Source organism: Lissotriton vulgaris, chromosome 7 (genome assembly GCF_964263255.1).
Source record: "Lissotriton vulgaris chromosome 7, aLisVul1.2, whole genome shotgun sequence".
Lineage (NCBI taxonomy): Eukaryota > Metazoa > Chordata > Amphibia > Caudata > Salamandridae > Lissotriton > Lissotriton vulgaris.
Genome location: NC_141695.1, coordinates 674,353,140 through 674,381,082, shown reverse-complemented (window position 1 = coordinate 674,381,082; position 27,943 = coordinate 674,353,140). Strand labels below are relative to the sequence as shown.

The 27,943-nt window shown below is 45.5% G+C and overlaps 1 protein-coding gene across 3 annotated transcripts in view; it reads left to right on the top strand.

The window, feature by feature from the left end:
* Positions 1–27,943, top strand: part of TRIM25 (tripartite motif containing 25) — a 461,778-nt gene that overhangs the window by 342,616 nt on the left and 91,219 nt on the right. For all 3 annotated transcript variants that reach the window (XM_086930876.1, XM_086930874.1, XM_086930875.1), the window contains 2 exons: positions 3,255–3,311; positions 26,283–26,312. In XM_086930876.1, the coding sequence (XP_086787002.1) occupies positions 3,255–3,311; positions 26,283–26,312 (87 nt within the window). The remainder of the gene's footprint in view (positions 1–3,254; positions 3,312–26,282; positions 26,313–27,943) is intronic.

The window sequence follows — 27,943 nt, the reverse complement described above, 5'->3', positions numbered from 1 at the left end:
GGTTGGTGTATCAGAGGTGAAGGGGGAGTTGTCTTTGTTGGCGTTGCACGAAGGAAAGGAATTAAGGACATATTTAGGGGAGATGGGTGCGGATCAAGGCAGTGGGGTGGAAGGAGAGGGGAGGACTGTGAGGTTTGATAGGAATGTAGGAGGTTTGGGAGGAAAAGAGGGGAGGTGGTTGGAGAGGGGGGTTAGGAGAAGGGGAAGTTGAAGAAAGGATATGGTTCTGCTGGGCCCGATGGAGGGAGATGTAAAGGGTTACCAAGGAGGTAAAGGGGGTAGCACAGCATTGCTGGAGGAGTGGGGGGAAGGAGAGAGATGCAATGGGATTGTGGAGAAATCGGGGTAAGAAGCGAGGGGAGGAGGGGGTAGAGAAGAGGGGGAGAGGGAGGAATGAGGGGAGCATAAGGAAAGTTAACCGGGGAGAAGGTTGGAGGAGAGGTGGACTAAAAAAGGGAGTAGCAGGTAGGAATAGGGGGGAGGAGATGAGATTGGAGTACCGGGACGGTGCAGATTGGACGAGGAGCGTATTAGCTAGTGGTAAGGCTGAAGTGATGAAGGGGGGGCATACTGTGAAGTGGGAGGAAAGGGAGAGGAGGGCACAGAGGAGAAGGAGGGAAGAGGGCCGACCTGTGCCTCCCGAGGGTGAGGCCTATTGGAGTGTAGGGGGGTCAGGGGAGGAGAAAGGGAGTAATGGGTAGAGCTAGATGGAGAGTCAGGGGAAAACCCGGTCGCAGAGGAGGGGAGTAGGGAGGGGAAGAGGTGGTCAAAGAGAGAAAGACAGGTGTCTTTGCCTTGGATCATGACAGTACCGTTGTTATAGATTTAGATGGTGAGGGAGCCGTTGAAATACACAGAGGGGGACATTTTTAGTTGTTTCCCATAAGGGATAGAGGAGGAGGAGGAGGTGACGTTAAGGGAATTATATAAGCTGGTGGACTAAGAGGGGGTGTCGTGAGTGAAGAAAATGAAATCGTTTTTGAGCCTCCCAAAACGACTATTGTAAAATTGATCAACAAAAAGGGAATCAGGGAAACGTTCAATAGTGTTATGCTTCAATCGTTTTACTGAAGCTTTAGTCTGGCCGGGAGTATAAATGATTTTGTAGCAGTTAATTCCAACCTTAACTCGAGTGGTGGCCATGTTGGGAAAATGAGGAGAAGGAGTGCGGGGGATATAAGAAGGGTGTTACTAGGAAAGCGGTGGTGAAGAGAAGTATAAGGACAAAAAGGGGGCACATATTCCAGACGTCTTGTGAGGAAATCTGAACTAATGTGCCGTCCGGGAAGTGAGATGGGTATTTGTTGGGCCCTTCATCTAGGTATACATGAAGCCAACTTGCACTAGATAATATTTACAAGGGAAATGTTTACATATGATAGGACCAACTGGACCAATGTCAGAACCATCACAAAGCACAAATTAGTCAAAGTAAAACAGATCATAACGAACACCCAGTGACCACTGGAGATCACTGTACTTAGCATCAGCCTGTAACAGAGGCACTTTCGGCACCAACTGCATTGTACGCCCAAAATCTCAACAGACTATTATTGGACCCTAATCTCCTGAGAATCACTAACATTAGGGGCAAAGAGCATAGGGTGGAACAAAATCTGACTAGCAAAATCAAAATATGCACGACAACCTTGTCATCATAAGGCCACCTTTAGAGGTACTCAGAACAGGGTGCGTAAATCATACAACATGAAAAGCATTTCCTAGCACCACATATACGTAAAAATGCCTTGCTCTGTACAAACCTTGCAGTCTCCCTGGCCAACTGGATATCTCAGAGGGGGACTCAAATGCCCTGAAACCATAATGTCAAAGTTTCTGCCAATGCAGCGAGAGTCCTAACTCAGTCAGAACTGTCCCCATGGATAAAGTGGCCTAAATGGTGCAGCTGGCACTACTTTCAGCACAGCTCTAAAAGGAATAACGGGGCAACTGGCACTACTTGCTGCGCAGCTGGAAAAGGCCTAAACAGTGCAGCTGGCACTACTTGCTGCGCAGCTTTAAAAGACCTAATAGGTGCAGCTGGCACTACTTGCTGCGCAGCTGTAAAAGGCCTAAACGATGCAGCTGGCACTACTTGCTGCGCAGCTGTAAAAGGCCTAAAAGATGCAGCTGGCCCTACCTGCTGCACAGCTGTTAATGGCATGAACAGTGCAGCTGGCACTTCTTGCTGCGCTGAGGTGAGCGTGAACCTTCCTGCCCGCCTGTGGCGCTCAGCAATTATCGGGCTCAATCACCGCTTTGTAGGGCAGAAGGCATCGGGCCCCACAGGGTTGTGGAGGGGTGGGGGGAAGGCGTCAGTCCCCGCACTGAAGGGCGCCCACGTCGGACAGTTGCTGCCGAAGCCTCTAGGTGACCGCCATTTTGCGAGGACCTATAAGGTGCATCGGCAGAAATCAAACAGTCTCACTGAAGTTGGAGACCGACTTAATGGGGCCCCTTCGTTTCTGCTGGTAGGTCTGGGGGCGCTAGTGTCTGCTCCGGGTATACACTCACAGAAACGCTCGCCTCACATAAGTATGCTGTCTGGTTCTGACATTGTATGCATTTGTAAAGCATGACTACTTTATGGAAGTTGTATTCTCGGTTTCTTTTCGCCCTCTATTGTGGTTTTACCCCAGTTAATAAAAATGGTAAATAATATTATTGTCATGTGGATATTCCTGTTTATATCCAGAGCTCTTGCCATTGGATGAGTTCGTCCTCATTCAAACTTCTCGCTTGTTCCACTAGAGCAACGTTAGCATAATTGGTTTTCTAAGTGGAATGTAGCAATTGCAGAGATGTGTATGGCAGCCTTTGGATCCATCTGCCTTTGTACGTTAAGACTTTGACCAGGAAATTCTGCACAGCCTCCTTGCTGTATTTGTCATAAACTGTCACTTTTCTGAGCATTTCTATGGCTAATGCATCAGGATACCAACCAGTTGGGAAACGTGTACCTTCCTGGTGAGTCCAATACTATTAACTTTTGTTAGTTTACAACACCCGCTTGGCTATCTCTCTGTTATACATATGACGTGCTGCAAACATACAAGGTAAAAAAACAAATGGTAGTTTGGCTCAGAAGGATACTGATGGATGGGCGGTGACTTTAAAATGCTTGTGTAAATGCTTAAATGTGAAGTTTTCTTTTTAAAGGTGCCATAGTTTACTCCATAGAAATGGATGTCATTCTTTGGCATGCAATCAACAAGTTTTTTTCAATGTGACATTTTCTCTCCTTCTCCTTTTAGGACATCCTGAGACAAAAAAGGAGCCAGAGTCTGACCCAAAGTGCACACCAGATCACCGTAGGTGTTTATTATTACATGCTAGAATGCTACTTTCCTTAGATCTGTTAAGACCATTTTAGGTATTGATTTGTTGCCTTGGACTTCACGAACATTTTCGGAAAAGAGATTGTTTTGCAAAGACATATTGTCCCAAAGAAATTGTAATAACTTCTGTTATCAGAATACACTTGGAGCGCTAAAGAGAAATACCAACGTATTTATTATTTTTATTTGTGCAGTTTGGTACAGCACTTACTGCCATCTTTTACCCACCGCAGAGTTTTTTTGCACAGTGACTTAAAAGTATATGTAAACGAATACATAGATGTATTGACAGATAAGGCTGTATTGAAGGTAATATCTAAATTCCTAAGTCACCTTCAGTTCGGCACATCTGAAGCAGGTTCAGGTTTCAAGTCTTTATTTCGATTTGATAAATCATAAAAGACACATTGTGGTACATTTATAAAATCTTGGAAAACTTTTTACAAGGGAAAAACATATGCAGATGTATTTGCTGTTAATTAAAATCTCACTACAACAACAACTGGGTTCGAGTATAAAAAAACAATACATTAGTAGACAAAGACTACATACAAATAAAGTAAGCCAAGTAAACCATACGATAATAAACTTAAGTAGGTTGATTTTAAGGAAGTTTAAAAAGAGTATTAAACCTCTTAAATAAGAAACCTGATAAGAACATAAAGGTTAACAATTACATAGCAAACCATGACAATCAATGGAACACCATTTCATACATAAAGTGCAAGAAGTGCGATCAGTACAATCGTATGTTTATGCAGTAGACAGAGTATGCCACCTTATAAAGCAGTATTGGTGGGCTCTAACAACTTTGACATATGTTTTGACCTAATGATCCAGGCCCACCCCAGATATTTGGCTAGGCTCACTACGAAGACCTCAGAGGTAATAGTCTTTAGCGCCCAAATGGCCTCTGCAGATTTTCTAAATGGTAAATGCTGAAACAGTGGTTTTAACCATTTGTTTCGTGGCGCCAAGTAGCTAGGGCAGGCAAAAAGAAAGTGACCCTCTGATTCCTTCTGCCCCGAGCAGCCTTTACAAAGATCTGAGACACCAGTGGACCATTTATTCACAAAGGTGTTCAATGGCAAAGCACCTACTCTGAACTGTCGGTAGAGTTTCTTGTCCAGCGGTTTATTAATGACATCCCAGTAGGGCTCACGGGACAGGTCTAACTTAAAAGTAAGGAACCTGCCCGTGAGGCTGGTAAGGCTGGAGATCGAAACTCGTTTGTGACGAAGAGACGCCCAATACAACGCTTTAAACTCTTGTTTGGAGGGAAAGGCATTGGTGGAGGGAGCTGTCCAGAGTTGTTCTAAACCCATATCTACCAGGATATTTTTTACAGCTTGGAGCCATGGGATTTTTCCAGAGCCACCAATTGACCTGACTTCTGCTAGTTCTTTTGCAAATAAGGACAGGTCAGGGGAGGTCCATATTCGCCTCCACAGGGCCACCAATCTGAATCTGGCCATCTCATTGATCGGAAGGCACCCCAGATCCAAGCAGAGGGGAATAGATGGAGACGACTGTGGTAGACCTGCCAGGTTCCGTAGGAACTTGCATTGGGTTTTAAAGAGATTTAAGAGGTCCATGTAGCCCCAAAGATCTGCGCCATATAAGATTGCAGTGCTGATTTTGGCGTCATAGATCTTGAGGGCTGGCGTGACCCGCTTAGTGATGGATCTCTTTTGCTCCTTTATTAGACAGCCAGTTAGCCGTGCTAACTTAAGATGTACGCCAACTTGATCTTTCCATCTCAAGCGGCTGTCTAGGGTAACCCCCAGGTAAGTCATCGTTTCAACTTGCTCAAGGTTGACTCCACTCAAGCTCACGGAGCTCCGGAAAGGATGGTTTCTCGAGAAAACCATAAACTTTGTTTTGCCCACGTTCACCGCAAGATTGTTAATGGCACAGAACTCCTCAAAGCGGTCCAGCGCCCGCTGTAGACCGCTGCGTGTTCTGGAGAGGAGAAGGGTGTCATCGGCGAAGATGAGCATTGGGAATCTTGTCCCAGCCAGCATTGGGGCATCAGTGGGGGTATCCGAAAAAAAATTCACCACTTGACCAATGAACAGGAGGAAGAGTGTTGGTGCCAGGACGCACCCCTGACGGACACCTCTAGTTACGGGAAATGTTTCCGTCACTTGTCCCTGGCCTCCCCACCTCACCCTCGCATAATTATCCTCATGGAATTTAATTATGAGGTCAAGTAGTTCTGATGGTAAACCCAAGTTTCTCATAACTCCCCACAGTTTGTCCCTTGGCACAAGATCGAAGGCGGACTTCAGATCAATGAATGCTGCGAAGATGGTACCGCCACCGAGCAAGACCACTTTCCAGTAGATCAGACAAAGTCTGAACACCTGGTCGATGGTGCTTATACCCGATCTGAAGCCCGCCTGCATGGGAGATAATATGTCCTCAGATTCAATCCAGCCCTGAACCCGTCCCAAGACCATACGTGCGATGATTTTTTGTATGGAATCAATGAGACTGATCGGGCGGTAATTACCTGGCTTGGACCTGTCGCCTTTTTTAAATATTGGTATTATCTCGGCTCCCTTCCATGATTTTGGAATACTGGCTCCTTTGGCTAATGAGTTGGCAATCATGGTTATATAGGGAAGCCACAAGGCGGGATTTGATTTAAACAGATCCGCTGGGATGAGATCCATACCGGGAGCTTTCCCTCGCAGGGTCAAGCCTAGAGCGAGCTCGACCTCTGATTCTGAAAAAATGAGTTTCTCCCCGTGAGTGTGTAACGGGGGTGCCTTTCCCAGGATTGGTAGGGGTTTGGGATTTTCAACGCTGAATTGGGCAGAATAAAAGGTTAACCACTCTTCTGGAGGTACGTGATTTGCCGGGGTACACGAGTCAGGGTCCTTCCCCCACTTGACTAAATCCCAGAACTTTTTCGGATTATTTGAAGTGGAGGCATCCAAGAGATCCGACCAGAACCTGTCCTCCCACTCCTGTTTTGCTTCCCACTGGGTTTTTCTGTAACGTGACCTAGCTGCTTTAACTGCGCCCATATCACAAGATTTGATAGTTTTAATAAGATCTGTATGGGCCTCCCTACATTTTTTATTATACCATTTCTGGTGGTGGTGGGAGTTGGCTTTGGTGGGAGCACTCCGACAGGGGAGAGAAAGTAGGGACTTTAAATGGTCGAAACAGCTCATATGGAGATTAATAACATTATTTGCCAATTCTGGACTACCCCCCAACAGATCAATTTTTAACATTTCATTACACACATTTTTAACCACTGTATTAACATTGACCCATAAGGTTTCGTCCTCCACGACCCTGGACCATTTCAGCCTCCTCCTATCGTTAGTTATCAAAACATCCCCTGTCTGTGAAGTGGTAGGCTCCACCAGACTCTTTATACCTGGCAGTTTCAGTAAGAGCGACAAGGGGTTATGGTCACTTTCTGGGCGCGGTATTACTTCCATGTCCACTAATAGGGGCCAATATTCCAGTTTTAACAGAACATAGTCAATACGGCTCCGCCTAAGACCGTTGTCAAAGGTACAGTTGGCTCCTTTATCCGATCTTGTGCGGCCATTGCAAGCCCGGAGTCCCCTACTTAGGCAAAGAGCCATCCAGTTCACTGCCGCCTCGGTCGCTTTAACAGTTTTATCGACCATCAAATCAGGAATGTCCCAAGCGGCGTCCTCGGCCGAACCCCAGCTGTCCCCTATGTCATACAATGGCTCAATGGTACAATTTAAGTCTCCTGCTAAGAGGGTAACATTCCCACTACCCATTTCAACAAGCTTATGGTCTAAAACATTCAACAACGGGGGACTGCGGCCTCTGGCATATATGTTGAACATAATCAGATCCCGATAGCTGGCCTTGCTCAACTTAATTATAAGGAGATCCGGGCTCTGAACAGGTAGCTCTATGGGATGAAGTCCCAATGACTGCTTTACCCATATCAATAAGCCACCTGAAGCACGCCCTTTGCCCCCTCTAATCGCAGGTTTAAAGAAATTAACATAGCCCAACCTGAAGACTGGTTCAGGTGCCCAAGTTTCTTGGAGTAGGATGATGTCAAATGTATACACAAACTCCATCCAATCTTCAGAGAGCATACGGGCCTTAATCCCTGCGATATTCCAGGATATGATTTTCAGATTATCTTGGACAGAGGCCGCAGGGAGGGGTGGCAGGGCTGAAACTGCAGGAAGTACCTGGTTGCTCCCTCTAACCCTCCTGTTCTCCATGAACCTAAGGTTATCCATAGAATCCCCACTCATCGTGACCTCTGAATCGTCTTTGGGTGCTGGTGTAGTAGTCTCCCTTGTGGCTAAGCCTCCCATGACTGCTTCTAGATTATCAATTGAATGTGGGGTCTCCCTATTCCACCTCGTCGGCTCGTGACCAACTACTTCAGCAGGGGGAGTCAAACAGGGTGTTATATAATGTCAATCTATAGCCTCAAGGTCGGAAAGGGGACCAAAGTGGTTGAAGAGAAATGGAAATGGGCGTTGCTGGGCAAGGGGTGTTATTTCCAAGGGGTAACTTCTAGCTGGGTGTTGACCAAAGTTGGAATATGGTTGAATGGGACTTTGCCTATGAGGATAGAAATACTATAGGCCCAGTGTTTGAACGTCCCCCTGTCTAGCAAACCTAGCTTCTCTTTGAATGGTATCTACCACCCATGGGTCCTTAAACGAGATTACAATGCAATATCCCTCAAGATCCTTAGTACCATGGCCCACCCAATCCACTCTCCTTACAAATAGTATTTCAGTAGGTGGGGAGGGGGGTAAAGGTCGGTTTTTATTTAGCCAGAAGATCACTTTGTTGCGTAGGTCCCCATACGACTCTTACTACCAGGTTTTAATGGAGCAACACCTGTTAATACTATTGTGTGGCGTGTTGCCTCTACAGGTAGATCAACGCGTGGGGTGATAAACCTTCGATGCCTCTCCACCCTTTGGTTGGTGTTACTGTGCTGGCCAGCTATATCTCCGTGTGGTGGAAGACGGGGGGGGGCAGGATTGGGTTTTACTTGTGGGGGTGGCCTAGTGCTTTGAGGCCTACGAAAATTGTGTTTTTCAGTGTCCTTCTTCTTAGATGCCTGTGTAAGGGTACTCGCAGATAACTTAGAAGATGTAGCTTTTGGCTTCCCCCCCCCCCTTTAGTCATATTGGTGTCTACCCCTGATGTTTTGTTAGGGGCAGGGTTGCCAGTAGAAATATTATTTGTGCTTGAGGTCTTCAGGGCTATTTGTGTTTTAATAACTCCTATAGGACTGGTGCCGGTTAATTTTTGTAACATGGCCTGGTTTGAGCTCACTACAGCCTCCATGCTGTCTATTTTCGAGGTCATTAACCTGGTCCGTTCCAGGACGGGTAGTAGTAGGGTTTTAAACATGGCCTCCATTTTTACTAACAAGATTTCATCACTGTTAAGGCACAATGGACAGGGGTTCGAGGAGCCCAAGGTGGTAAGGGACGGGCACAACACATTAGGAAATACAGAAGGAGTTTGGATATCTAAAGGATGCCCAGAGCCCTGGCCCCCATTGTCTGTTGTATCTTTTGTTTTTGGGATCTTACGTTCTCTGCCCCCCGAGAGTCTTGAGTCTTGTTTTCTCTTTCTAGAAGTAATGTCTGTACTTGGGGGATCTATGGGAACAACAGTGTTTGAGACATTGAGGGGTAAATACCCAGGTATCTGACTGGGTTCGGGTCCCACACTAGCCTGTGAATCATCCCCCTGGCTAGCTTGTGAGTCATCTAGGCTGTACGCATCTTCCTCCAGAATGCGAACAGTTGGGCTCTCCCCCACGCTAAGATGAACAATAGCATCCGTGGTAATAGATTGTACACAATCGAAAGCAGCGTGTGCTACAGAGCTGGTGGTGGTAGCTAGTCCGCCCAGCGATGAGCGCTTTCCACTAATAAGGTCAAGCAAGAGTCTTTTTTCCACCATCGCAATTTCCTTCTCCAATATCCCCGTGGCCCGTGTGATGAAAGCGTCTAGTGGGCCTGATACGACTCCCTTGGTAGTTTGGATTTGGACTGTGCGTTCTTTACCTGACCGTAAGGGCATGGTGGGATGTAGGTTAAATACAAAACCACACTGTCGGTTAATGTTACTTATGTCCGTCCCCACAGTACCAAGTATCGAGAGATTGTAAAGTAAGGTAAGGTAGACCGCCTACCTTAGTGACATCAAAAACAGCCAGGGGGGGTGGGCCTGGGCCGGACTCTGCCGTACTCGAACGGCCTCAAACGGCCCGCTCTTTCCCCGGTCCTCGCACCGGTCGCTCCCGCGCGCTACCGTGCAGCGGTTACTCCGCACTGTAAAGTAGGGTTAGGACAGGGCAGGGGGCGTAGCCGGCAGGGAGAGCGGCCACAGGTGTAGCACGCAGGGACTCCTGGACAATGGAGTCCCTGCTAGGCTGCTCGCAGCCCTGCCGGTGGACAAAGTAGTTTGAAGATGTAGAGCTCCCCTCCCAGCGCCCCACAGGGTCTCTTCGGGCGCAGCGGGACCCGCGCAGCGGGCCCGGCAAGTCGTGGGTTCTTCCAGGGAAATCCTACGATGTCAGGCAGCAAAGTCGAGTGAGCCTCCAACGGTGCTCAGGCAAATCCAGTGAACGAGGTTTCCCGCTGGGTAGAGGAAACGAAGCACTTTTCACCAGCAGTCAGGGGGCGTAGCTGGCAGGGAGAGCGGACACAGGTGTAGCACGCAGGGACTCCTGGACAATGGAGTCCCTGCTAGGCTGCTCGCAGCCCTGCCGGTGGACAAAGTAGTTTGAAGATGTAGAGCTCCCCTCCCAGCGCCCCACAGGGTCTCTTCGGGCGCAGCGGGACCCGCGCAGCGGGCCTGGCAAGTCGTGGGTTCTTCCAGGGAAATCCTACGATGTCAGGCAGCAAAGTCGAGTGAGCCTCCAACGGTGCTCAGGCAAATCCAGTGAACGAGGTTTCCCGCTGGGAAGAGGAAACAAAGCACTTTTCACCAGCAGTCAGGGGGCGTAGCCGGCAGGGAGAGCGGCCACAGGTGTAGCACGCAGGGACTCCTGGACAATGGAGTCCCTGCTAGGCTGCTCGCAGCCCTGCCGGTGGACAAAGTAGTTTGAAGATGTAGAGCTCCCCTCCCAGCGCCCCAGAGGGTGTCTTCGGGCGCAGCGGGACCCGCGCAGCGGGTCCGGCAAGTCGTGGGTTCTTCCAGGGAAATCCTACGATGTCAGGCAGCAAAGTCGAGTGAGCCTCCAACGGTGCTCAGGCAAATCCAGTGAGCGAGGTTTCCCCATCTGAAGCACTATTGCACGATAAATGCTTCAGGTGAGGATATGCTATCTGGTAGTATACTCTGAATAAATGCTTCACACATACATAAAATCAATATCTTATTTTATTTGTTATGTGCAATGATGATGATTCAACTGATTTGTAGAGTCTAATAATGTGGTGGATAGTGAAACCTAATTACATACATGTATCACTTTTGCTATAGTGTGCACTACGAAAGAAACGGGCATTTGTTGCAAAGTAACAAACCAGAGGTGCTGTTCTTGAACATGTTCAGTTGACTTTGCAGTTTATGGTTAGGTCAAGTGGTGCTCAGTTGTTAGTATGAAGCATAGGTCTGCATTATTAGTTGGGTTTGTAGTTGTTTCATGCATGAGCCTGTGTTACCTCTTCTCTGGTGTGCCAGCAAGCGAGTTTTGAATACAGAGGGTAACTCCTTTCAAAATAAGTTGGGTATTTGTGCTAGGAGAACAACATTTGTGCTTCGAGAAAAGTTGTAGGATCTCTGGTTCGTTCTAACGAGAGTATTATAGTTATTTAGGGAGTATTTGTTGGCTGGTTGTGTGCTTTTTTGTGTGGCAGATGCACTTGCAATGGAAATGTGTTAGGTAGCTGGTGATTAGTCAACAGAGCCAAATACAAAGGGATAAGAGTGTCTCAGGCAGGTTATTAGGTGGCTTCTTTTTTTGACAGGTCTGCAGGCACTGAGATTGGATTTCTTTATAGAATGAGAATTTAAGTTACTTTATTTTTTATTTTTTTATTTTTATTTATTTTTGTCCTCATTAGCCATAAAGTCGATCCAACTGTGCTCCTGTCCGCACAGACACAAGGCCCGACCCCCCTGTAGCCCCTAGAAGCCCAGTACTGAGCTCCAGGTGCCCAGAGAGTCAGTTCCAATGTCACCAGCAGAGCTTGGACGGACATACTCCCTTCGGACCAGTTCGGTCAGTTGTCCAGTAGCTGTACGGTACCTCCCTTGTGGACAGAGAGATTTTAGGCCTAATCATCAGACCCGGGGAAGAAAAAAGAAAAAAAAACCCTGGTTGGCTAACTGTCCCTTCTCCAATCGATCAAGAAGTCCCAAAATCTAAGAGATCGAAGGCTACATGATCTCGCTAGATCCAGCGTTGATGTTGCATATATTGAAGACAGCCACTCTGCATGTGTTGGAGGGTTAATGTTAACCCAATTTTTGCAGATTTCTCTTCTAGCCAATAAGATGGCATAAAACAGAAAATCTCTCTTTAAACCCTTGATGTTGTCATTTAGACCGAAAATGATTAAAGACCATGAGCACGGGATAGATACTCCAAGAATGGATTCAAGAGTTGTTCTGACTTCGTGCCAAAAGGTAACAATGTTCGGACACTCACAAAACATATGAAGATCTGAGGCTGCTGGTAAAGAACATTTGCAGCAACACTTCCCGGATTGAAATTTCGACAACCGTTTAGGAGAATAATATGCTCTGTGAAGTGTGAAGAAGTGGTTGCGCCTCAACCATGCTGGCTTAATGATTTTATAGAGAAGGGTAAAAGATTCCTCCCAAATGTCCTCCATATCTAGTTCTCCCTCCGCGCCCCAAAGTTTTTCCGGGAGGTTGAGATCTCACTCTCCATCCTCTATGATATGCCAATAGAAAAGTGCAACTTCCTTTTTTCCCGCCGGTCTGTCAACTAGGATATTTTCTAAAGGACTCTCCTCTCCCATCATTCCTTTCTTCTTAATTTGAGTCTGAATCCAACGTCCTATTTGTAGGTATACTAACCAAGAGAGAGACGATGTTACCTTAAGCTTGAAAATATCCCAGTCAATGATTGATCTTTCTACCAGCAAATCACCCCACTTTATAATACCTGCGTCTAGTAGGACTCTTTTGGCTGTGTTAACTTCTTGTGATGCTAGTCCAGGTAAGTCCCAAATCGGGGCATGTTCAGATAGATATCCTATCCCCGCCTTAGATTTTATTTGAGACCATTCTTTTAAACTGCTCAATAGTGTCTTTAATCTAATTTTTTTTAAAACTTCTGGTGGCCGAACTTGAAGAGAAAGCCGTTCACTGGTAGGTCTGAACCCAATAGCATTGCCTTGTACATAAACCCATGTGCATTTTCCCAGGGGATCTTAAGTAACATCTTTGAGTGGGACAGATGAAATGCCCAGGCGTAATATTCCAGGTCTGGCAATGCAAGCCCCCCTTTTTCTCTTCTCCTTCTCAATTTTTTCCAAGCTAATCTGCTGGATTTATATCCCCAGATAAATGAGTTAATGTTTTGCTGACATTTTGCAAGCTGCTTGGTATCAAAAACTAGCGGGATGGAATTAAAGATAAATGTACATTTCGGGAGAATACTCATTTTTATCAAGCTAGTTCTCCCGTAGATGGTAAGCGGGAGGAAAGACCAGGCTTTCATCAAAGTTTGGGATTCTCGGGAGATACGTGCTAAGTTGTTTTGAGCTAAGTTTTCTAGCTCTTTAGTTATTGTAATTCCCAAGTACCTCATTGAGGATTTTACCGGGAGTTGAAGATTATGAATATTCCAAACCATAATATCCGTTTTCCCTGCATTCATTTCGTACCCCGAGAATTTTCCAAAATTCTCCGCTTTTTTTATAATTATGGTGAATGCCACCGCAGGATCCGTTGTGTAGATAAGTATATCGTCGGCATAAAGGCCGATCTTCGTTTCCCAGCCCGAAAAAGTAAAGTGTGGAATGTTGGTATCCTCCCTAATAGACTGTGCAAACGGTTCTACATATAAATTAAAGAGAAGGGGGGATAAGGGGCAACCCTGCCTAGTTCCTCTGCTAATTTTAAAAGGAGTTGTTTGTGCACCATTTATCAATAGTGATGCTCTAGGGTTATTATATAGTAAGCCTATGGCACTGCAAAAGTACGGCCCCAGATGGAATTTTATCATTATTGCGTTCAAGTATGCCCAATCTACCCTGTCGAACGCTTTTGTGGCGTCGAGGGTCATAATGGCCAGGGGTAGGCCAAAAGTTGAGGCGATGTCCGTGGCTCCCACCAAATCGTAGGTTAAGTCGGTAAGTTGCCGGCCTCTGATAAATCCCTTTTGATCAGGGTGAATGATCGACCCAATCTCGCTTCCCAATCTTGCGGCCAAAATTGAGGTAAAAATCTTGTAATCATTATTGAGAAGCGAGATTGGGCGATATGATCCACATTCGGCTGGGTCCTTGCCTGTTTTTAGTATTAAGGTTATATTGGCTTCCCCCCAGGAACTAGGTGGTGCCTGCCCTCTAATCATTATATCATTAAAAAGGTTAATTTAAGTTACTTTATTGAAATTATTTTTTTATGGATGGTTTATTAATGTATTTGCCTAAAATCTGGCCAGAATTTCTCTTAATAACCATAGCTGTTATATTCGCGGAAGAGCACAACATTTAAACAGAATTTACTGGTAGAGCAGCACGTTTAAATATTCAGATGAAGGCATTCCCTAAGGAAATAGAACAGTATTTGTTAAAAAAATGTGTTACAGAATAATCCAAACCAAGTAAGGTTTAATTTCATGGCACTATACTGCTATAAATTATTCTGCATTTGGAAAGCTAATAATTATTCCAAGATACAAAACAAGAATAGCAGACAGCTGCCTGTTTTTTTATTCCCATAAAGGAACATAGACATTTCAGGGGCTTAGAAAATCTACCAGATGTGGCCCAGAATGATCATCGTATCTTGTTAATTCGGAATCCAGTATATCCCCACTGTAGTGTCCTTATGTATACAGAGACACGGACACAGGGTGTTATGCAGGAGCTTCTTTATTTCACGTCCTTCATCCTCCTGGGTCATCGGCTAACTGCCGTCCCCAGCCCTTGGCTCCTCCCTATCCGCCCGCCCTCGTTCTCCCTCGGGCAGGTCCTAGTGTCCAATGTATGTGCATCCATCATTACATCTCCCCCCTCTGTAAATAAAAACAAAACACAGCAATGTATCAGCACCCTTTGCTTTCACGTCGCGGAAGATCGCCACTTAAAGTTCTTCAATGAGGCGAGACGGTTTTCTAATGGCCCGCTTGGGGCGCGACTGAGGATCAGGGATATCTCGCTCGTGCTCATCAGGAGTTCCCATCAATACCTGACTGCTGCTGAGCGGTGTCTCTTGTTCATTGTCCTCGACTAATGATTCAGTCAATAGTTCTTTTACGCTAGGGCTGCACTTCTTAAAGTTTGTCACATTCCTGGTGACTCAACTTCTGTCTGTTTCCGTGGTGATCATAGTTCCTTGCTGTCTCACAACTTTCAACGAAGTCTCATGAAAATTGCAGTCAGTCTTTCTGTGCTGCTCTTGCCGTGCCAACACCCAGTCTCCTTCCCGAATTTCAGCATGAGAGGCATGTCGACGTTCATCCGCATATCCCTTCATCTTTTCTTTCTTTAGCCTGTCCATGGCCACAATTTCCTCGTGGTTGGAGTCCTGATATGGTTCACCCACCGGGACATTCATCATGGGCAGTCTGGTGCGCACTGAATGGCCTAGCATTAGGGTGGCCGGACATTTGCCCGTGGTGGAGTGGGGCGTGTTTCGGTATGCACGTAGTACTTAATTGAGCGCTGTCTGGATGCTCTTGCGAGTGAGATCCGCTTGCTGAATGGCTTTCTTTACCATGGCCATGAATCGTTAAACAATTCCATTTGCCTGTGGCCAGAGTAGTGTGATTATCCGGTGTTTAAAGTTTAGGTGTTGAGCAAACTCGGCGAAGTCGTGGCTGTTGAATGGGGGCCCATTGTCATATTTTACCACTTGAGGAATGCCCCACGCAGCGAAGACTTCATCGAGAATTGGTATGACGCTGGAGGCTTTGGTGGATGTGCACAGTTGTGCAATGGGGAATCTGGAATATTCGTCCATGATGACCAGGACATATTGTCCCGACTTGAACGGCCCAAAGAAATCAATGGCAATGTGTTTCCAGATGCCATCCGGCAGTGGAGACATTTGCAGCGGTGCAGGGGGATCTGGGCGGCTCACTAGCTGACATTGTGGGCAGTCCTTCAACGTTGTTTTCACCATTAGATCCAGTGTCGGAAACCAGATCCGCTCTCGGAGCGCTCTTTTCGTGGCTACTATGCCCCTGTATCCTTCATGTGCTAAATTGTTAACCCTTGTCTTAACTGTCTGGGAATCACAATTCGAGTGTCTCTTAGGATGAGATCATTTGTCGCTATTGACAGTTCATCATGGACGTGTTTGAATGCAGACATCTCTTGGTCACCTTGTCCCTTAGTTTTTGAATGTCGCCAGCTATTGGTCTGTATGCGATGTTTTACTTCCTGCGCGGTGTCGTCGGTCTGAGTGGACTCACATATTGCTTCCAGCAGAACAGCAGGGGGTCTGCCCTGATCTACAACGAAATTGATATATTCGTCCGCAATCGACCGTTTGGATTTGTTGGTCCTGATGGGGTGTCTGGACATGTAGTCGGCAGGGTTTGCAGCTTTCCCTGGCTTGTATACAATGGTGTACGTGTATTCTTGTAACCTGAGGCCCCATCTCTCTATTCGTGGCGGCATTTTGGCTCGAGGGTGTCCAAAAATTGTGATCTGAGCTTGATGGTCAGTGACCAAGGTGAAATGCTTTCTGAAGATAAAAATGTGGAAATGTTCACAGGCCTAGACAACAGCTAAACTTTCCTTTTCTTCCTGGGAGTATGCCCTCTCCGTGTCTGTGAGACTCCTACTGGCATACGCTACTACGTGAAGTTGATCTTCATCTCTGTCATACTGTGCTAGAATTGCCCCTAGCCCCACAGGGCTGGCATCCACAGTTATTTCTGTCTTCTTTTTGGGGCTGAAGTAGGCCATGTTTTCAGCAGACTCCACAGCCTCATAGTCAACAAAAACCAGACCCAGGTGGTAAACCGTGTCGATAGCCAACCGGTCAAAGTCCATGTTCCGGTATCAGGGTGAATCTCAGCAGCTATTTTGTGTAGTTTGGATATTGCATCAAAAACTGATGGGGCATGATCTGGAATGTACATGCAGCAACTACTTCCGATGATGCGACATGCACCACCACGTCAGCCAAAACATGTCCAGGACCATACGGTTTTGGAGCGTCACAATCCTTGCAATCTGTAGTTCCTCTGTAATGTTTCCAAGTGACATAGCTGTCTGGTTGGTCACAGCTTCTACAACCCTTGTCAAACGTCTGATTTTCCTACTGTTCAAGGCAACACCAACAAACAACAACAGCCCCAAATTAAAATCAACATATTGCTGCAGTGCAGTGTCAGTCTGATCCACCTCGTCGTGATTTACTGTCCTCTTAAATCTGTTTTTGGAAATGTAATTAAACAGTTTTGAGTCTTTGTGATACCGTGCAGGAGCCACAAATAAAGGTGGAAACAGAAAGGACACACAGCAAACTCCAGACCATCCAACAGGTAGATGGTAGTATCCCTTATTTCCACATATAAAATAGGTGTTATGTGAAGATGTGAAGCTACTATTATTGTTACCAGCAATGTTTTCCCACTGGAGTTTTCCCACCACTACTCGCACATAAATCTGCTCGTACTCTAGTCTAGTTACAGCTATAACAAATGGTCCTTTACCCTTTGCAATTCGAGTATTATGGGTAAACATAATGTGTAGAAGCATTTTCTCGTCTGTACTCCTCCATCTCCCATTTAGTCCCTTTAGCTTGCGGATCGCATTCCTCATCAGGATAACATGCTTTATTAAGATAGTAATTTAATCTCCCTACACCCATATCAGTAATATTAGCCACTTCAGAAGCCAATAAAAGTGCAAACCAGGCTTGACAAGAACCATTGTGAGAAAAGGGAAGAGGAATGAATGGTGTTCCTCCCTTTTTCTGATGAGTTAGTAATGTTCGTAGCATTGTGTGTGTGGTGCAACATCTGAATGAGCGTGTTGTTCCGATAAGACTGTCTATGCTCATGATAAGGGAGAGTAAAATAGTGGTGTTCAATGGGTGCTGGAGTAGCGGCAATCAGCGTTCGTCGAGCAAGAGCCACTTCCTCTACAACCCAAGTTATCACTGCCATAGTGATCACAGTGACAGTGAACCCAACAATACACATAATCCTCTTATCTCAAATCCTCGCAACAGTTGATGTCTTCTCCGTAGGCATATTCATCTCGTTGTTGAAGTAACAAAGCAGTTGGAGCTTTAAAGTCCTGGGCAGCCGTTGGTTTCTTTACTGAGGGTTAAGACTGGTGTCACTACACAAAAGACCCCCCCCCATTCTTCAGCTCAGTTTCTTACTAACCCAGGACGGTTGCTCAACCAGTCTTTTTCAACAATGACATTTCTTTCTGGGGCCGTAGTTGATATTGAGATGCATCCGGGATCGTATGGTCCGGGAAGACTTACTCAGGTTCTTCAGGTGATATGGTTTGGCCTCTCTCTGTATCCAGGATGTCTCGATGGTCGATCAGGGCAGCAGGTTCCACCAGAGTAGATGGCACCTTCTTATAGTGGGTAGAATGCACCCAGTTCCTCCTGTTCATCACTCGGACTGCAATTCTGGTCGCCAGGAGGACCTGCTCTGGGCCGCGCCACCTAGGCTCCAAGCTGCTCAATCTCTGGAAGGACCGGATCATCACATGATCACCGGGCCGTAGTTCATGACCTTCACCTTTTGACCTGTCAGGAAGGGCTTCTCGAACCTGTTGATGAATAGAAATCAAGCTGTCAGTTAACTGTGACAGGTAGTCATTCATCAAGACACAAGGTACATCATGTATGGGGCATGGCTTAGGAATTCCCCAAATATTCATAGGCCTTCCAAATACCACCTCATACGGTGTAAGGCCAGATCATGAATGTGCCACTGATCAAATGGACAACAATGCCAAGGGTAGTGCGTTGGGCCATTTCAAGGATGTGGAAGCCTAAATCTAAGCTAGCTTAAGCTTGAGGGGCCCGATTCACAGAACTAACTTAAGACAAAATCCTAAACCTACTACTTTTGGTATTCACAGAAGTTAGGATTTTGTCTTAAAACAGACTTAAGACAGACTTAAGACAAAATCCTAACTTAAGTCTGGGCTGGGCTGGGCTCAGCATAAAAAGAACCTCTGGTCTTGTATAGAGGAAAACTATTTCACTTATGTGAAAACAGATATACCAAAATAAGACATCATGCAGCTTTTCATGTTGTGAAATGTCAAAATGAATTTACTTTGAAATCAGGCACCTGAAAAAATAAATGTTCATATGAGAAAATGGAACTCACAAGGTTTTAAGGAGTACACATGAAAAGTTGCAACTGCCACATGTTTGCTAGTGTACTTGTGGAGGGCTTTGTGAATTCAAAAAAGTTGTGATTTGCTACCCATCCAAGAGTGTAAATGCAGGTGACGATTTACAAATAACCTTGAGAATTTTGTCGACAAGGTTGAATGTAAATGGAATGATCTAAACCTGTGTGCAAAATTGTTATGCCACCTTGTCGGATTATAGCAAATAACCAACAGATGAAATGTTCATGCAGAGAAGTACAAGCTACTTGCTATGCCCTTTCTGGTGTATAATATAATTGCAGATTCTTCACTTTCAGATATTCCTCTGCACCAGACTATATCAGGAATAATTTTTACTGCAGTGCTCCCGTGCACTGCTAGGTGGCATTGTGCGGGACGCACTGGCTTAAAACCGCGCCGGAAGTGAGAGTGCAGAGATGCATATATGCGCTACCCCATGAGCACTGATGCCAGCTTTTTATTTGTACTTTTGTGCGTCCTTAGATGCAGAGTGTAAACAATTGTTGGTAACAATGTGCTGAACACTAACTTGGGAATATTCCCGATATTTAACTGAGGGCACTAAAAAGAAGGGGAGGTGTTAGGGTGGTGCCCAATCTGCAGTTACATTGAGTATCCACCAAAAAGAGTGTTACTGAAGGTAAATAACCTATTCTTCTGATGAATACTTCTAACATCAGATTCCTCACCTTAGAATAGGCACCAAAGCAGTACCTCCCCAAGGTAGAAAGTCTTCATGGTGAACTTAGACCAAAAGGTCTTGCAAGACCCAGTGGTTGAAATGTCCATCCTGCCTGACTTGGCTGTCAAGCCACTAGTGCTTTGTGATTGTATGCAATGATGCCCAAGTTGTGGCAGATGTCGAGGACAGACACTCGGCATGCCAATGCAGTAGCAGCAGCAGCCTTATTTCAGGTGGAAAGGGCTCTTAGACCTTCGGGAGCATGTTTCTTGGCCAGTGAGTTGCAAATCTTAATGTAGAGGATTATCCACCTCGACAAGGTCCTCTCCTGTATATTCTTCCCTTTCTATGCTCTAGAAAACCCCACAAGAAGCTGATCACCACTATCTGGGTCTTGGTACGACCAACCTAAAAGATAAAAGACCTTTTGCGGTCCAACTGATGGAGCCCGTCCTCCTGTTTTGAGGGATGAGGCTGAGCTAAGACCACAGGTAGAATGGTGGATTACTCAATTATTATTATGTTTCTTATATAGCGCCTGAATCGACCCCCGAAGGGGTATCTCCGCGCTTGCCGTGGACTTGTAGGTGGAGGTAGAGTAGTTGTATGTAAATCTTGCCAGTGGGGCTATGGTGCCGGAATGATGAGCGAGTACACAGAGCGATTGACCGCTACGGACACACACGTCAGGAAGAAATAGGAATGTCAAGAAGTATTCCGTTTACTTTTGCTCGCTACGCTACAAACGTGCACATCCGCACCTTCAGTTCTCGAGCTCCAATTCGTTACGTTTTCTAAGAAACTTTCCATTCTTGCTCTGTGGGGCCGAACTTTTTACACGTTCTTTACAACTTGGATTTACAACAACTACCTGACACATCTAAGAGTGTCCTATAGTTTTACTCGCTCATCATTCCGGCACCATAGTCCCACTGGCAAGATTTACATACAACTACTCTACCTCCACCTACAAGTCCAGGGCCCTGTCGGGTCGGAATTATCACCGACAGAGCGACTTCCACCACTTGCCCACAGCGTCAATAGCCCTGAGGAGTCGCTGGAAGATTGTCCCACACGCGACGAAACACGTGTCGGCTGGTTTTCTTGTTATGAACATTAAAGACGCCACCTACAAATGAAAGACTTGAAAAGATATCAGTTATTATTGTTCAACTGATAGGCTTTGTCCTTGCTCTCTAGAGTCTACACCGATTTACTGTATATATTTTCTAGAGTATGCAGGGGTATTCTAGTTTATTTCCTATACAGTGATTTACACACATATGATTTATTGTCTCTGTGTAGTGTGCATTATGTAAAGTGCTCTGACACCGTACACTGTCTCAGATGCATTTAATGTGATTTACAGTGCCATTCATACCAGAGGGTGGTTACGGAGACTTGATGGGGACTGTTAAAGGGTGGTAGTGAGGGAGTCCGAGGAGTAGGTGATCAATGGGAGCACCAACAAACATTGTTGCACAGGGCGCCACCAGCGCTAAAGCCGGCCCTGCCCCTGAGGCCAGTCTGTCTCACCCACTGGTACCTCCATTGGCCTTGTTTCAGCAGGAGGAGCTGCAACTCACCAAGGATCGTCAATGCAGGATTTGCACGTACACCAAACTAAGTTCGCAAACATCACAGTCTCTCTGCTTCATGGAAAACTACTATTAACATGTGCCACCTGCTCTAGAGTCACTGGAATTATGCAGTAATGGGGGACAAAATTATGCCGCAGTGTTGACTAGATTAAGCAACTAAAAAAAAGTCTGCAGTGTAATGCAATATAATTTCTTATACTTTATTATTTAGACATTTTTACACATGTTAAGTCTCTGCAAAGATTCTGCCTCATTAGTAACAGTATAACATACAAATGCAGCAGTGAGAAAGGTGATCAGTCAACCTTTGCAAAGGGCTGTCTACTTTGCAGCAACTCAAGTCACGTTTTTTTAGTAACTTTTTATTCGTTTGAGCTACAGAAATGATTAGTTAAAACTAAGATTATGCAGTGGATGATGTATTGTGTAGCAAAGAGGGTAGAGCCATAATTATATAAAAAACATTTGCAAACTAGGATATTTTGCCATTCATGTTTGAACTGCTCTTGTGGAAGAAGGGAGGAGAAGTGCTAATGAGTGAAACTGCATGGCTTGAAGACAAATGGCTTGTGATTCCACTTTTAAGCGTATTTGAGACATTGTGTGATTGGAAATATATCCAACTTTGTGAATGTATTAAATGCCAATAACTCCCATTAAACCTTAAATAATTAAGTGTATCCATTGGTTCAATTAATTAACACAATAAGCTGTAACTGGTCGGTGAAATGCCAAACAAATACTAAAAATTGGGATGTTTGGCAGATTCTGGCCACACCTCTGACTCCGCCCACTGATCCAATCCTTGGGTTATCCCTGCCCTCGGAGTCTCCGCCCACAGTTCCCCTACTTTTTTTCCCCCACTTCAACCACTGATAGGAGCCCACTGCTGAATGCAATGGCTGTCTAGTTTTCTATTCTGCCGCATGCTTTTTAGGTCTCTCTTACACAGCGCATGTGCTGTGCTTGTGACGGGTATTGTTTACAGTAAAAGGCTTGGAGCCCACCTTTTCTTACTATTCATTGGCTTCATTTTCTTTCTTATTTAGTGCCTCCTAATTGACAAGTAAGCTGCAGGTCGTACCTATCGCTCCTCTGCACTTTACTCCTGTGTTTGGATGCTGAGTACTGTGCTGAGGTGCTATTTGTAGCGCATGTGCGCTGTTTAAATTGCTTTTAAACAGTGTGTTTTTGATTTTCTCTACCCCCCTTGCTGGGAATTTAAACTGGTGTGCCTACTTGCAGTTTGCAGTTTCGGGCTGCTCCCTCCGCTTCCTAGTCCACTGCTGCTGATAGTCAGCTGTTTGTGTGGAGGGAGTGTCTTTCACAGGAAGAAGGTCTTTCTGGTGTTTTACCCACTTCCGGTGAGCCATCACTGTGCCACCATTTAGGAGCGTGACGCTCTAGTCTATAGAAAGCAGGACTGCATTCCCTTTAAAAGTGAGTTAATGCAGCCGACGCGCAGCGGAGTTGTGCAGCGGGCGCGCCGGCAGCACGCTGAAGGCAGGCCTAAGGCAAGCCTGGGTGTGCCCGTCCGTGTCCGGACAGCATCCAGGGCCAGTCATGCTGCCTAAATTTCTTTTGGAGGCCCGGGCAGGTGGGACAGAGATAAGCTTTTAGCATTAAGTGCTTGCTGCTTAGTGTCCTCCTCGGCCCTTTTATTGCTCTTGTTGCAGTTTCTCCCTTATCCCCGGCAGTACCCCCCAGATGGATAAGGAGGCGCGTGCTTTCCCCTTAAAAACTCCTCATGCCCTGGGACTTAAAAGCCTGCCTCATTAATTGCAGGTCGTTGCCAAAACATGCACTTGACATTCACCAATCCCTGGTGGATACAATTGGGATCTTATGTTCCTGATGGAGACGTGTTTGCGGGAAGACTCTAACCCGGCTGTGGCCTTATCTATTCCTCAGGGCTATCGTATAGTCTGTGCGAAAAGGCTAGATAACAAACCAGGGGGTGGCCTGGCTATTATTCACAAAGACATCTGGGTTACATCAACTACCCACTTAGTTTTGCATAAATCTGTCCTCCTCAGAATCTTTTGCGGGGCTCCTTCTTTATAGGCCCCCGGGCTGTGGGTATAGTTTCACCCCCATCCTGGCAGACTATATCGCCAAGGCTAGAACCCGCTACTCCAATTTCACAGTTCTAGGTGATCTAAACCTTCATGTTGATGATCCTGCCTGCTCTCATAGCATATTGTCAATGGTGGGTTTTAACCTGATCCAACTGGTCTCCTCTCCTACGCACAAAGCAGGCCATATACTGGACCTTATTTGCTCCAACTTACCGGAGTGTACGGTGGATACGCCCTCCCCGGTGATTTGGTCGGATCAATTTTTGATCCCTTTCCAATTACACCTAAAAGCCAAGGCCAGGGTTCCCTCTTGCTCGATGGAATTGCAGAGTAACTGGAGTAAGGTCTCTGTGGTCTCCTTAGCATATCCATCACAGATATAGGAGCAATCAGTACAGAATCAAATAATATTGTCCGCAAAACATAGCTAACAATTGATCACTAGCAATCAGCCACTTGTATCTTGTCTGTTCCATCAGTTCTCTGTCATTTCTATTTCAGTAGTAGGCGAGAGACACACAGATCACCCCTGTATACATTCCACTTGCCCCATTTCCTATCCCATTTCTTGGGACAACCTCTAGATTTGAACACCTCTTTTTCAGCTATCATACATTTATCTAGGTCCTTTTCCCAGGTCTTTGATAATGGTTTTTCAGCTTCTCCCGACTTCATCACTATATTGCGTTTTACCAGTGTAAATCCTAACTTAAAAGCAAGGGGCATAGCCTGAGCTCCAAGATGTATTTTATAGTTCATCAATTCAAATAAGACGATTAGTCATCGCATTTCATCTTGATTTATTTCAGTCTTCTTCAAATGAACACACACTAGCCGCCAACACGTGTTTCATCTTGGTGTTGAAACCAAACGACTTCTTCAGGGCTATGGCTAATTTCCGTATATCAAGAAGCACGAGTGATGGAACTTCTTGAATAAACGCCAAAGATATCAGAGCAAATGTAAATGTAAATATTCCAATTGTGATACGGAGATCCAGTAATCATTCAGTATTTGATGTCGTTCTCCAAAATTCTAATATAATCTAATATATAATCTAATATCTAATATATAACTTAACCCCTTTTCTCAAGGTCTCGGAGCCCCTCCTCACTAATAATCTTGAGGACAACATTTCTAATTTGAATATCTGGTTTACACAGGCCCTGGTTAAAGTTGCGCCACTGAAGCTTGCAAACTCATCTAGATCTACCCCCTTCGCTCCGTGGTTCACAGAGGATAGTAGGGCAATAAAAAGCGTCTGTAAAAGACGGGAGCGCAAGTGGGGGTAATCCTACACCATGGAGGATAAAATTGACTATAGAACGGCTCTAAAAGAATACCGCAAGCTTCTCATTATTAAGAGAAGAGACTTCTTGACCGATCAAATTGCCAGGGCTAGGAATTCCTCTAGGGAAGTTTTTAAGGGTGTTGAAATCTTTCACCAACTCTACGGCACTTCAGCATCCTGTGGTTCCTTCTGTGGATATGTCAAACAATCTTTCTATTTTCTTTGAGGAGAAAATATCTCTGATCTATGCCTCTTTCCCTGTAGACCTTCTTCTTAGGGAAGAGAACGCTATGGATGGACTTAGCAAGACCTGGCCTGTATTTTCTGAGTTGGCCACAATTTCTGTTGAGGCCTCCGTGGCTGAACTGCAGAAATGCAAATCAGGGTCACCTAGTGATCCCTTGCCATCTAGACAATACAGCGGGCTGTCAGAATGGCTCAATCCCTACCTTAATGCCATCTGGAATTCCTCTTTCAGGCTAGGGGTTTTCCCTTCTGCCTGGAAATAGTCATTTCTCCTCCCCATATTGAAGAAACTGAATGCCGATCCAGAAATCGCCATTAACTTAAGGCCCATCTCTCTCCTCCCGGCAAAAAATCTTAGAGAAATTAGCGCATCAGCAGTTGGCTGCCTTGGTTGAACCTAACGGGCTTCTGCATGATTTGCAGTCTGGCTTTCGAGCCGGCTACAGCACCGAGTCTGCTCTGATTGGAATGGCTGATGCCATTCGATTGGCGGGGTGCAGTGTCCATGCTGGTGCTGCTTGACCTGTCGGCAGCGTTTGACATGGTGTCTCATTCCATCCTGCTTGATCAGATTAGGAAAATTGGCATCCGTGGGACGGTGCTGGACTGGGTCACGTCTTTTCTCGATGGCTGAGATCAGCAGGTCTTTCTCCCCCCCCCCTTTCTCCTCTGAGGCCAAGCCGCTAACATGGGGGGTACCCCAGGGCTCTGCCCTTAGTCCTCTCCTATTTAATATCTATCTGGCTCCTCTGGCTAAACTGATCGCCAACACTGGTATCAAGGTGATATCCTACATGGACAACACCCAACTGATGTTTTCCTTTAGGGAAGTGTCGGCTAGAAATGGTGGTGGAGTGATGGGCACTGCTGTCAGAGCACATGTCGGTTTAGCTGGCCATCTAAGGAAGGCCAAACCGACATGCGCTATGGTATCTCTACAACCCTGCTCCGTTGCTTGGTTAAGAACAACAGCAGGCAGAGGCTCCGAGCCCCCGATGGATCGCAAAACCAGCCCACTGCACCCAATCCCGATGCTGCTCTCATGGGTATTACCACCATGAGAGCAGCGTCTGGATTGGCTGTAGGGGATCCTGTGCTTAGAGGATCAGAAGAGCGGCAAGCTGAAGGGCGCAAGTTACGTTTTTTTTGTGTTTTATTACGGACACCATCCGCTACTGGTCAGACCCATTCTTCAAACACAACACTCCTCTATCTTTTCTTCTTGTAAATTGTATGCAATTGCTTGCTATGATTTATGCAAGCTCCATCACATAAAACCAGAAAGCGTCATCAAGTAAAATCGGAAAGCGTTTGTTATCGTGAGCTTGATTCAATTTGAACCACTGACCTAGAGAAAAGAATGCTTATAAGTTAAATTGCTGAGAAATAGTTTTCCTGGTTACTCACTGTATTTTAATTGCGTTACTCAGAATGACATTATAAACAATTCACTATTCTGCTTTCAATAAAATGCTAAATAATGTTCTTGCTTTTTCAGGGTCACGAGAACCAAAACCCAGAAGGCCAGGTACATCTGCAAGCAATTTAATGATTTTATTTTAGTGATGGAATTGGTTGTGTTTTGGATAAATGCATCTTCTAAAGTATTAATTTACCTAATGAAGCATATAGTTTGTTTTAATGCTACACACTGTCAAGGAGTCATAAGCCATAGCCTAAGTGTGTTAATGCCAGCTGTGTATCCTATATAATATGATGTTTCATTGGTGCACCATTAGAAATCCAGTGTTATCATAAATCATTGATTCACGTATTGGGTACTTCCTGACTAAGGTTCAATGGTTGTCTTTTGTTTTGCACATCATATTACAAGTATTTATTGCGCTAGATGCTTTGTGCATGAATTGAAACGTAAACCCTGACTTTGAATGCGTTTGAGAAGTGCAGTGCACATGAATATTAATGCCTTTGTTATGTAACACACAGAATGCAGACACTGAAACAAGAGAATACCGTAAAACCCCAATTCAAATACAGTGACATTTTTAAGACCATATATATATATATAATATTTATTTTTTGCTTTTATCTTTATAAATATAGTCTAAAATTACCTATAATACCGACCAAACCCCAACGCTTGCTGATAGTGTCAGACAATGCAGCTCTGCAGGACTGTCTGCATACAAGTTGTACAACAAGGAGACGCACCTATCAGGGTAGTTTTTGCAATATGCACTTGCGAAAATTAGGAAAGCCGCAGTCCAATTTTCTATTGTCGTCGGCACCCTGGGCTGTTTTTACAATTCAAATTCTTCTTACTTTGCGCCTTCTTTCGCCCATAATTCTCTGTATAGCAATTTTAACATCTCCGCATACTCCCCTTTCAATATTTTCTCCTTGGTTGCCAACATGAGATTCACTCCCAATGGCTTTGTCACTCCCATATATGGGAATTTCTTAATTTTAAGTTGCTTAGTTTCTTTTGCCCCGTCCCCTTGCTCTCCTGTTTTTGCCTGATCTTCTACCTTATTATCTTTCTTTTCTTGCTGCGTTTTTTTCCCTTCGGTCCATATCTGCATTTTGTACTTGTGGTGGTTATCCCCCTTGACCTTTATCTGTGGTCAGCCCACGCCCTTTCCTTGTCCAGGTGCCTGTCTCTCTGTACACTCTCCTATATCTTATACATGCAAACCTTTCCTGAGGCATATCGCTCCTCTGTCCTCATCTCCCTCCGTGTTCACCCCTACCGACACTTTTTGTATCTCGTGACCCCGACCCCCAGAACCCCCATTCCCTTTCCTGGTGTCAATGTCCAGCTCTGCACTCGATCCAGCCATCCAACCACATTGGCCTTGTCAAGGAATCCTTCATCTTCCCATCTGTCCTGCAACATACTAGGCACAAGTACATTACTGAACCCACCACATGCAGTATTTGACCCCCACCCACGCTCTTCCTCCCCAGTGGGTTTATCCACCACTATTTCGCCCTCTTCCAGGCTCCTTTCATAATAATCCAACTGTGTATTCTCTTCTCCCACTTCCCAGGACCCCCTGTGCACCTCCTCCAGTGCCTTTGCACTGTCTTGCTTTTGCTACGTAGACCTTTGCTCTTTTCCCACTCTATACCAGCAGGCCATAGTACGCTCTCCTAGTCCATGCCTTCTCCCTTGTTGCCCTGTCGGTCTTCCAGCTG